The sequence below is a fragment of the Miniopterus natalensis genome, chromosome 9, assembly GCF_054644295.1.
Source record: "Miniopterus natalensis isolate mMinNat1 chromosome 9, mMinNat1.hap1, whole genome shotgun sequence".
Taxonomy (NCBI): Eukaryota; Metazoa; Chordata; class Mammalia; order Chiroptera; family Miniopteridae; genus Miniopterus; species Miniopterus natalensis.
In genome coordinates this window covers 5,606,366-5,618,601 of record NC_142089.1, presented here as the reverse complement: position 1 = coordinate 5,618,601, position 12,236 = coordinate 5,606,366, and the positions used below count along the sequence as shown (strand labels likewise).

At 46.7% G+C, this 12,236-nt stretch overlaps 1 protein-coding gene across 4 annotated transcripts in view; it reads left to right on the top strand.

The window, feature by feature from the left end:
* KIF1B (kinesin family member 1B) overlaps positions 1–906 on the top strand; it is a 121,088-nt gene extending 120,182 nt beyond the window's left edge. For all 4 annotated transcript variants that reach the window (XM_087820120.1, XM_016214596.2, XM_016214592.2 and 1 more), the window contains one exon: positions 402–906. In XM_087820120.1, the coding sequence (XP_087676246.1) occupies positions 402–444 (43 nt within the window). In that variant the 3' untranslated portion in view covers positions 445–906. The remainder of the gene's footprint in view (positions 1–401) is intronic.
* The last annotated feature ends 11,330 nt before the right edge of the window (positions 907–12,236 follow it).

Here is a 12,236-nt window from a genome sequence, read left to right as displayed (position 1 = left end):
GACGAGGTCTCAGCTTCTCATAAGCTATCATGTGGTGTCTGAGCAGCCAAGGAGACTCTGGTCACATTTGCACTCAACTGATCTCCTGCTTTGACTTTTTGTTCTTAAGGGGTCTGCAGCCAGGGTCTGTGAGACAGGAAAGGGAAGGTTGTGATGCCCTTAATGGTCTGCTAATCAATATTCAGCACTGTGATCCAGCTTCACACCCTATAAGGGGCTTATGTTTCAGGGTCCCCTGACGGGGAAGACTATAGCCAGTCTCTGTTTAGAGAGCCTAGAGACCTAGGCCTGCAGTGCAGTTTAGGAAGAAGTCCACAGAGAGAACCACGGGGGAAGAGACCTATGAGGGAGAAACATCTGGATCCAGTTTTCTAACCTGCCTCTTTGTATGTTGCCCATAGGTCAAAACTCTCTCGCAGACGCCCGAGCCAGCCGAAGTACTAAGTGACTCTGCTGAGCACCCTCACTCGCCTTCCCAGAGATAAAGAAAGTGTTACCTCTCATTTCTCTTTGTGATTCTTGACGGTTACTCTTGTATGTAATCCTGTGGCTTAACTACTTTTCCCTCTTGTCCAGCACTTTTTCTAGCTCCTGTTCCCCATCTCCATTGCTCTTTACTCTTTCTTTTTTCCTGTGCTGAGAATCTTGTTAGTAGCATGTGGCCTAACAAACGGGGGAAAAAACAAAAAACAAAAACCCAGAGGGAAATCCAGTGAATCTCCAAATTATTTTTGGTATATCTTGGCTTCCTTTTGTATCATAGATAGCTCCCCATTGTGACCACCTCTGATGTCTGTACTGCTGTCTTTGGGTATCTTTGTCCTTTTTTTGAGACAACATAATACTTTTTTTCTTTTCTCTATTTGTGATATCACTTTAATTTTTCTTGGGTGGCTTAGAGACAAAGGGAGGAGACATCTAGCCTTTTTAGAATCTGAGAGGGGAAAACTTGCCTTTTTCCCTTGTGTTGCTTTTTTGCATCACTAATCCCTGCATTTTCCATTCAGGGAGAAGGTTGTGGTGAGCTCAGAAATGGGACAGATATATTCTCTGAAATCGAGGCTTATTTAGAACACGGTTATGCAGTTTTCAGTTAATGGAAGAGAGGAGGGGAGAGGGCTTTTTAGCAGGCCTGAGACAGTGCTGCTGCTGACCTTGTTAGGAGGTAAGAGCCAAGGATATTCATATTGTTGGTGGTTTTCAGAGGAGCGTAGGGTCGTGGTCAGCCATGGATGGGGATGGTCATTAGTGTGCTTGTGGTTGCTCACAGCAGGATTCCTGTGAATTGTGCTTCTCAGCTGGGAGCCGGCCTCTTCCCTCAGTGCCTGTTCTGTTCTTCACAATGGCGGGGATGGGGAGCAGTTTGGAATCAGGGTGATGTCATACACAAATGTCCCGCAAGGGGGAGTACTTCACTTTCTCATGAGGAACTCGATGGTCATTGTGGTAATGCTGAGTAATGACCTTGTGATTGTTGTAGTCCCTTTGATCAAAGAAATGTAGCTTTCAGGTATAAACTTGGAAGTCTCTGAATCCATTGGTTATTTTCAATAATCCTTGTCAAATTGAAAATACTTTCAATGATGGCTGTCCCCCTATACTATAAATAAGCAAACATGGCAGGCTTTGCTTTCTAGATCCCAGGGTTAAAACCAACAGCCTCCCACCACTAAAAACAAAACAAAAGGACATCAGGGGCAGAGGAGAGAGCCCACTGAGCCCAGCCCCGGTGTTTTGTCCCTTGCATCTGGCTGCCTCTCCCTGCTTCTCTCCTTTGGGTGTGGAAACGCTCATTGCCAGAGGGGAAAGGAGGAAGCTGATGGTCTTCTGACAGAACATGGTCAGCTGCTTCCAGAGGCCATCATGGAAGATACTCTTCCTTTCAGCTGCCAGCAGGATTTACAGGAGTGAGACGGAGAAGAAAAGGCCTCCAGGTTACTGGAGTAGCTTTGCCAGGTAGTGGACTGGGGTGGTTTTATACCGTCCTTTACCTCCCTTGCTCTGACCTCTCTCTGACCATCCCTCGGGCACTCAGGATAGTATCTGCCTTGTTCCCACTTTGTAGAGACTGGCTTCTCAGTGCTGGGGAACTGGATGGCTTTGCTTCAGGCCGCAGAGGGCAAGGGCCATGCACTCTGCAGGGTAGTTGCTGGGCGGGCTCATCATCACCCAGACCCCTGCCTCCACCATCCTGGTTGGGCTCATCGCAGAGCAGGGCTCCAGCTGCCTTTCGAGGAGGTGGAAAGTGAGTCACAGAGAGCTTAGTAAATGAAACGGTAGGAACCACAGGCTGTGGCCTTATCTGAAAAGGGGTCAGTGAAAACTCTAGATTTTTAAAACTTCCTTCTCCTTAAAACATAGGTCACTAACAGTAATGTTGCTAGTTTTTCTAAGCAATATTTTTAATGTAGGTAGAGGGTTTTGCATTGTCTAATGGACACAATATGCCCTTCTGGTGTATACTCAAATCTAGGATCTGTCGGTGCTTAGAGACAGCTTCCTGGGCTGGAATTAAATCTAATTTCAGGGAAATGAAATTTCAAGGTTGCATTTAGAATTAAATTATGGATGTTGCTGCTGTTAGGAAGTTTGATGGAAGGATCCATGTCTGTGTGGCAATAGGTGGGGAGGGCTGAGGGAGAGTAAAATCATGTGATACACTGAAATGACTTTGGTTTCTTCTAACTCAAACAGAACTGGCTTGGAAAGTCTTTGCTTTGGAGGGGTCAGCTATTAGAACAGGCTGAACTGGACTGTTCATAACATGTCCAGGTAGGAAGGCCTGTGAGGAAGCAGAGGCCTCTGCTGCGGCTGACAGGTACAGACAGCCCCTTTTAGTACTGCCTCTTTCTCCAGGGGCCCATCTTCAAATTGGAGTTCGAACAGTTTCAGAGTTGATGTTCCCTTTCTGGACAGGTTCATCCCCACTTTGAAGCTGAGAGAGGGCTCATGACAGGAACTGTTCATGAGGCTTTAGCTGAAGCCACAGGGGCAAGAAAGTCAAGGAATGAACTTAACCTTTTAAGGAAACCACCTTTTGAGGGTTTTTAATTTCTTTTTTCCTAAATCACTCCTTTAAACAAACGAACAAAAAAGAAAGAAAACTTTTACACAAATTAAGGAGAAATTGATGCTAGTTAAAAATAATCATCTGCTCCCCTCCTTCCCCATCCTCCTGTCTCCGTCCAAAGCAAAATATGGCCTCACAGCCCGCACCAAACCAGCACTCATACCCTCCTGCACCCGCCTGGGGGTCAGCCAGCTCTCAGGCCGGGCTGTGCGGGGCCAGCCAGCCCCTGCATACAGCCAGGAGCACGGGGAAGGGCTGCTTCTGACAGCTGGGTGGGCACCTAAATTCTAGCACATTGTTAAAACGGGATGATGGCAGGGGAAAATGAATTTTCCCAACTAGGAAACACTATCATTTTATATATTTTTTTCCATTCAGCTCCATAGAACTTACACAGATATTCATAGTTTTGATGGATATTTTCCAGCTCTTTTAAGATGGAGTAAATGAAATCATTGCAAAAGGTCTTTTGGGATATAAAATTAAAATGACTTCTCCTGGCACATATTTCAAAGCAAAGACTTTGTTGCCTGCTGCTTGTTCCTCTAATTTACAGGGATATTTAATTTTGTAAGGTATTTGTATATTTATATAGCTGTAATTAATTGCACATTGGACTGGAAAAGAAAGGATGACCTAGCGTGTAGCACCTGTCGGTACTCGGCATCCCTCGTGCTGTGTCCACTCGGGTTCTCCTGGACAGTATCAGGGCTTGTTGTTTGTTTGACTTGGGTCCTTCATTTTTCCTTTTGGTTCCCTTTTTAAAATGTGATTGTTAACCTGCTCCTTAAAAAGAACTCTAATTCTGCTGCTGCTCTCAGAAGGTGTGCTGAATGTATTTTAAATAGGACTCTTAACTTGTGTGCAGTGCAGCTGTCCACCGTGGCCAACAATGATTCAGCCAAGTGTGTGGCCAAACCCTTACTGTATGAGGTAGGAATGTACTGATTTGTGTTTCCTTAGAATTGAAATATCAGCTGAGAGATTATCTGCTTTTGTTGTTCAAAAGGCCATTTATGAAATTCGTATTCGAGCCCCATAAAATCTTAGGAAAGCCTCTAATCATTTAAAGGAAAAAGTTAGAGTTGGTACAAATTTCATGTTAAAAACTCACAGCCAAATGGCTCTGCTCAGACGGGGAGTCTGAGCTGAGGTGGGTCTCTTGCCAAACCCTGGCTGTCATGTGTTGTTTTCATGTCTTCGAGTTACTTTCATTCATGCTGCGTGTTCTGACATCAGTTCACCTGAGGACTCCCATCAGCCTTCTCATGCTGAAGGCGTCGTCTTAGACTTTGTGGCTCTAAAGTACTTGTCTGTTGAGATTTCGAGTCTCATGTCACCATCCTCGTGCACTACAACAAAACCCATGAACATAAGTGGCCTTTTTGAACCAAGACTTTGCAAACTGATCTCTCCCCAGTGAAGGAGTTGAGCACATTAGCAACAATGTATGTACATTATTAATTTCAGACTTCATTTTCATTATGTAAATATTATCTGATGTTTGGAGCTTGGGTATACAGAATGTAAATATAGTTCTTGTATTTGTACTAATTCTGGTCCTTTTGCTGTATAGCCTTAGATGTGCAATGCAGACATTATCTAACTGTGTGGTAACCTTGCATCACGGAACTATTGGTGAACGAGGTCAAATAATAAAGGTACAACCAGTGCATCCGGGGCTCTCGATGTGCATTTATTGTTTACCCTTTGAGTGGTATTTGCACAGAAGTTTTTCTTGACTTACGAAGATACTAATTTCCTAGGACAGAGTCATGATGCTGTGACATACACGTTCATTTCTGACCATGCAGAACAGTAGTTATTGTATAACCAGGGAAGTTAATAAGGTGTGCTGTTACTTTAGAGTACTTTCCTCCCAGGGATGGCAGTGGTTATTTTAGGTAGGAGATCTCCCCACTTCTCCACAGCCCCCCCAAGGCCTCTCTTTATACACCAACCAGTGATTCTGTAGTGATTGTGGTGTTTGGGGGGGGGGGGGGTTTGAAAATTTCACCATGACAGCTTAATGTAGCAGGTTCCTGTTGTGAGCAGAGCTTGAGCAGGGAACACTGTCCTAGGTGTTCAGGAAGAAACAAGAAGGGGGAGAGAAGCAACATCCAGGCAAAAAGTAGTGATTCACGCAACACACGTATAAGTGTCCACCTGTCCGGGTGCCATCCGGATGCCGATGTGGCCCTCCCCTTCTAGTGGGAGGACATTCATTACACATCATGTAAAGTGGTAAGTATCACAGAGCAAAACAAAGCTGAATAAAAGATTAGAAGGGATGGGAAAGGTGTCATTTTAGATCCTGTGGTCAGGGAAGGCCTCTCTCAGGAGACATTTGCATTCACTCCAGAACAAAAGGACAGGAAAGCCATGCGAAATCCTGGGCAAAGAGGTCTCCAAGCAGAGAAAGTAAGCCCTTAAGACAGCAGTGTTCTCTGTAGGTTTCAGAAATAGCAAGGAGGCCCGGCTTGGAGAGAGCACTGAAGGTGTGATGTCAGAGGGGAGCCAGCGCTCAGGCGGCTTAGGCCCAGGTAGCCCTCATTTTGTTAGAGAAGTAGGAAGCCAATGAAGGGTTTTGAGCAGATGAGTCACATGATCTTATAGTCACATGTTGCTTGACAATGGGGATGCCGTAGGAGAAATGCGCCACTAGGCGATTTCGTGGTGCAAACATCATAGAGTGCACTCACACTGCCCTCGGTGGCGGCTTGGACTGCGTGGGAGCAGCAGGGGAGAGGAGGTTGGATGCGGGATGCATTTTAGTGTTAGAGCTAAGAGCTCGCTGAGGAGCTGCGTGTGGAGTCAGGGAGGAGACCAGTAGCTCAGGATGTAGCCTGGGCAGGGAGCAGGTGGCAGTCTGAGGTGAGGACTGGGAGGGGAGCGCTTACGGGCGGCACAGAATTCGGAACTTGATTTTGGTCGTGTTCACTTTGCGATACCAACATTTCCACCTGAGTGTGTGGTCGGTGAGGCAATTGGAGTTACCAGCTGGATTCAGGGGGCGGGGGTAGAGGTTGGGGCCGGAGACATTTGGGAGTTATCAGCCTGAAGGGGACAGGTGAGTGTCCCTGGTGAGGACCAGGGATTGTGTCTTGGGGCGCTGCACCGTGTAGAGGCCAGGAAGAGACAATCCAGTGAAGACGGAGAGGCCCAGGAAGAGCGTGACACTCGGCAGCCCAGGTAGGGAAGTGTTTGGAGATGGAGGGCAGCCAGCAGGTTAGCATAGGAACCGAGCATTGGGCACAGGTTTTGAGAACAGGGAGGTCTAGGAGGTCTGAGGGAGCCAGTGAACACCATCACTTCTTCCCAAATTCAGAGCCAGCCAAGGAAAGAATAAGGCAGGTGGGGATCAGGGTACCACCTTGATGACTGTCACAGATGTGATTGGAGGGTGTGGCTGGTGCTAGTGGGCGAATGGGTTTCCTAACTCGACCTCAGAACCAGAGGGTTGGGGGCAGCACTCCCCAAACTTGAGTGTCACCAGACTCACGGGGGGGGGGGGGGGGGGAGGGTTGTAGCAAAGTGCAGGTCCTGGCTGAGTGGGCCTGGGGTGGGGCCTGAGATTCTGCGTTTCTCATGTTTCTAAGTGGTGTCCCTGCTGCTGATGCAGGGCCACTCTGAGTAGAAGTAGAGGCACAGCAGAGTATGTGGCCGGGAGGCAGCTGAGTTTCTCTGAGAGGCAGGAGGTGGCAGTTGTACATGCCCGGGGCTCCTTCTGGCTTCACGGGCCCACCCTTCCTCTCCTGGGGTTCTGTGAGGGGCAGACAGGTCAGGAATGTTCCAGTAAGGGAGCTCACTTCACGGGGCAGCGATATCAGCAGCGCCTCTGGCCCGCAGGGTCTTTGAGCAGAGACTTTTCCTGAGTGGTGCGGAAGAAAGCCTAAGGGGTTAGGGTCAAGGGAAAACGAGATGAAGAAGGTGACAGAATGAGTACAGATCACTCAGGTCAAGAGGTTTTGGTTAAAGGAGCAGGCCCAGCACATGTGTATGCTGATGGAATGAACGGACTGGAAGGGAAGCCTGACGGTGGGAAAGGAGTGATCCCCTTGAGTAGGCTGGCGGGGTAGGGAGGCCCTCGATCCTCGGGGAGCACTGCAGCCGGTCCACACCACCAGGAGGCGACGTGGTATGTGGGCAAACAGCTCCTCAACGGAGCGTAGCAAGTCGTCTTCTGCGTCATCTTCTCCAGGGGACTGACTCACTGGTCTTAGAAGTTAGGTCGGCTCCAGGGAGTCTGTCTGGCCATGTCGTCCTGCGCTCCACTGGGCTTTTCATTTAAATTGAATTAGTTTTTGTATTTTCGTTGATTTTTAGAGAGAGAGCCATCAATTTGTTGTTCCAGTTAATTGTGCATTGATTGGTTGATTCCTGTATATGCCCTAACCGTAGGTCGAACCCACAACATTGTTGTATCAGGACAACTCTAACCAACTGAGCTTCCCTACACTGAACTAGTTTTTGTTTTAACTTTTTTGATAATCCTTACCTGAGGATATTTTTTCCATTGGTTTTTTTAGAGAAAGTCGGAGGGAGGGGGAGAGAGAGAGAGAGAGCGAGGGAAAGAGAAAGAAAATCAACGTTAGAGGGACATCGATTGGTTGCCTCCTGCACACACCCTGACTGGGCTGGGGTTGAACCTGCAACCCAGTTATGTGCCCTTTTCCAGGAATTGAACCCATGACCCTTTGATTCACAGGCCTACACTCGAACCACTGAGCCACACCGGCCAGAGCTGAATTAGTCTTTACAGAGCTGTTTGTCCCTTATAACTAGACCCCACCCAGGTTTACAAAGGTTTGGTTCCTCACTTAGGGTTGCCCTGTGTGTCGCCATGTCTCTCAGAAGGCGCCAGGGAACGGTGCACATTTCGTGCGTTACTTTTCTGATATTCTTGTCATTCCACTTTCGGTTGGATAGAGAGATTTTTCCATTTTCCCTTAAGAATTCCTTGTCTCAGCACAGTCCTAAACTTTTAGCTTTTCTTTTTTCTTTCTTTTTTTCCTTTCTTTACTATTACTGATTTCAGGGAGAGGAAGGGAGAGGGAGACAGCGATAGAAACATCAATGATGAGAGAGTCATTGATCGGTTGCCTCCTGCACGCCCCCTGCTGGGGATTGAGCCCAAAACCCAGGCATGTGCCCTGACCGGGATCGACCTGGTTCTTAGGTTGCGCTCAACCACTTAGTCACACCGGCTGGGTTAAGTTTTTAGCTTTTGTGAGCACATCAGACACTTACCTGGCTTTAGAATATATGTTCTCAGGGTTTTTACAAAGCTGCTCTTTCTACCTAGCATGTGAACAAGTCGTTTGAGTTCAGTTGCAGGAATTACACAGCAGAGTCGGGATTTTCATATCTGCCCCAACTGGTATGTTACGCACCCTCTTATGTAAGTCAAACAAAGGATTCAGCCTTGGGATGTTTGCAGAGAAGGGCAGTTTCTGTGGAATTCCTGCCCATGCTTTGAGATGGGACTTGGGGAGTTAAGGCAAGGCCAAACATTGTTAAAGTAAACAGTAATGTGAGTTGACATTCTTAAACATTATAAGCCAAGCATTTGAGGATTTTCTAAAAACTAAAGGTCAGCATGTGCTAACTGGAGCAAGCCCTGGCTTTACTGTATCCATCTTTGTCCCAGCCCTGCTCTCCTGAACCCAGGTTGCTGTAGTTTTCCAACAATCCTGGGAAGCAGTATTTTTTGGCCAGTTGTTAGCTCCTTAACGAAGAAATAATTCTTTAGTAATAGGGAAAAATTATTGGCTGTTTGATTAGATATTTAATGTCTGCCTTAAAAGAAGCCTATTTAATAGTAACTTGGGTGTGTCCAGATGTTTAGTCACATTGACTCAGCAAAACTTCTCCCTTGACAAATCTCAGACTAAAGCAATCAATTTGTTCTGCAACAAATATGATGGTAGGCTTTCTTTGTAACCCAACCCACAGCAAGAGGAAGTAGTTGCAACAAAGTTGAAAGGTGTGGGAGGCCCTCAGCTCTCTTGAAGGGAGCTATTGCGTAAAGTTGTACATATAAAATTTATACAAGTGCTGTTTGTTCTCCAAAACTAGTCACTGAAGTTAATTTCAGTTTAGCTTTCCACTTAAAGTCAACTAAACATCTGTAATGTACAGCTGTCCCCAACCTCACTGGGAAAAAGTCTGAGTTAGCAGGATTGTGGCCAGCTAATCCATTTAGTAGGAAAAAGGGCTGGGCTGGCCCTCCTAGACCTGGGTTAAAGTTCAGTTCTGCCACCCACTGCCTGAGAGGGTCACCTTCCCTGAGTTGAGTTTCTTTGTCACATTAGGTAATATTAATAATGACATCTCAGGATTGTGTACCAATTTGAAGTTTACAAGCATTAGCTCATTTTGACATGAGGAAGGAGGCAGGATGGACAGGAGACAGAATGCCTGCACTCAGTGAGCCTGCAGATTTAGCCCCTAGAGCAGGGGTGGGGAACATCTGGGCCTGCAGGCTGCAATCACTTGGTCTGGCCCTGCCAAGGCAACCGCAGGCTGGACTTGAAATGTTTGACCAAATGTAGCTGGCTAATTTTTAAGTTGATAATTTTGTATGGCCCAAGAATGATGTTATAAGTATCCAAATGGCCCTTGGGCAGAAAAAAGTTTCCCCATCCCTGTCCTAGAGAATGGCCGGGGCTTGGGGTGTTCTGTTCCCTTGTCCTTTCTGAAGCTTCTCCCTGCATTTTCCGCTTCTGGGCCTCTCACTTTCTACAAGGCTGTGCCGAATCCAGTATGTGGAAAAGGAATGCCAGAGGAGGCAGCACCCAGCTCAGGATCTATCTCGGTGTGCCTGGTGATCAGTGCCTTCAGTCCCTAGACCCTGACCACTCCCTGGTGGACTCGACGAAGGCCTTTACTGTAGACAAAAGGACCATGCCATGGAGGGCGTGCTGGCTATGGCAATATGAAGAAGACAGGAGATGCTTGCTATAAAAATTTAAAAAGCATAAAATTGGCCCGGCCAGCGTGGCTCAGCGGTTGAGCATCGACCTAGGATCCAGGAGATCGAGGTTCAATTCCCGGTCAGGGCACATGCCGGAGTTTCGAGCTCAATCCACAATAGAGGGTGTGCAGGAGGCAGCCCATCAATGACTCATCATTGATGTTCTCTCTCTCCTCTCCCTCTCCCTTCTCTCTGAAATCAATAAAGACATATTTTAAAAAATAAGAAAAAAGAAAGATCCATTTTTTAAAAAGCATAAAATTGGAAAAAACTACTAAAAACATTTTAGGGCTCTTGAAATTGGTCAAAGGCAGACAAATTAAAAACCATTTATTCTTGGGGAAAAAACTAGAGCTTCAGGGAAGAGCAGTGGACGTCCGCAGCCTTCTTGCCTGGGGCTGCTCCCTCTACTCCCCATTCCACCTTCTCTTGGTAAGAAAAGTTTTAACAGCTCAGGGCTTTGCTCCAAAGGGGGCAACTTGATCATATTTTTGGGGGGCGTTGGGAGGGAAGGAGACCTGTAGCTTTTCTGTTGGCTAAAACTGGCAACCATGGTGAGAAATGAATGGTAAAAACCTGTAGCCTGGGGTCTAAGTTGGACAAGCAGCAGACTAGCTAGAAATGAGAGTGGACTGGAGAAGCTCTTAACACATCCCTGGCTGACTGGGGAACTGCACATGTGCAGGGGAGATTCCAGAAAGCCCATTCGAAAGTAAAAGCCCAAGAAAACTAGAGAAATGGGTGAGCTGTGGACGCAGTTCCCACGCGTACACAGACACAGCGCCGAGGTTTCCGCAGACAACACCTTCCCAAACCGCTGACTGGCAACTAAGTTAAGGAGACACAGGGCAACTCTCAGGAAGCCAAGCTAAAAGCAAGCATAGGAATAAAAATCTGAACAGAGTGTCAGCATGTGAAATGGGAGTTGGAGAGGAGAGAAGAGGAAGGAAGGCCTAGAAAGCATTATTTGAAGAATTAATGGCTACAAACTTCTAAATGTGTTAAAGGACATGAATTTACAGTTCTAGCTCCATGAACCCCACTAGGAGAACCACAAAGAGATCCACACTAGACACATCTTAAACTGCTGTGTTAAACCAAAGGGAAAGTCTTCAAAACAGCAAGAGGAAAACACTACCTCACGTACCGGAAACCGACAGTGTAATTAGTGGTTGACTACTCGTTAGAAAGAGTGAAAAGCCACAGCCACTGAAATGAGATACTCAAGGTGCTGAAAGAAGAAACTCTCAACTGAGACTTTTTTGTCCAGCAAAACCATACTTCAAAAATAAAGACATGCCCAGATTTAAAACAGTAACAAACCATCCAGAGAAATACTACTGCTAGCAGACCTGCCCTACAGGAAATACCGCAAGTCACCCTGGTCCACTGCCATGGACCCAAGGTCAGACTGAGGCGTATGTTCCCAGACATTGTACTGGGATGCACTAGGGGGGGGGGTATTTTTAATGGGATGTGCTGGTGTCCCCTACTTAGGGCACCCTGAAGGGCTACAGAACAGAAGGTAACGGCCATGGGGAAGAAGACACCTGGGGTGCTGTGTGTTTGAATCAGGAAGATACTGCAAAATTCATGGCTATGTCATTGTCAAGTGGGAGTATTTTCTATAGCAATTCGATTAATGGACCACTTTCTCACCAGTCTTAGCTGGAACGAGGGGAACCACTGAAGCTTTGCGGGAAGCTGCGGAGGTGCTTGTCCACCACTCTCCCAGGTTTCACAAGGGAGCCTAGGAGCAATTTGTTTGGTTCAGTCCTAATTTCCACTACAGTTTATGTCTCTTCTTTCTGAGTCCTTTCCATTAAAAAAAAATAGAAACTAGCATATGGATACTAAGTACCAGACACAAGTTTCCGTTTGTTTCATTGAACCCTAGAGCTACCCTGGGAGATTTTGTCATTCCTGCCTTACACGTGAAGAAACTGAGATTCAATAACTTGCCCTAAATTGCACAGCTAGAGAGAAATTAAACGAGCCAGCTAAGGTCAGTGCAACAGCAAAACCCTTTCATTCCTTTGCCTCTCCTTCAGGCAGCTTCCAGGAAAGACGGTCCAGATAATTTGCGAAGCCATATGATCTTACTTAGATAATGTGCTGTCCCACCACTGAGGCTGTGTCTGAATCCCATGTTTTATTGAGAGGGACTTTGGACAGCGTCTAATCCGTCCC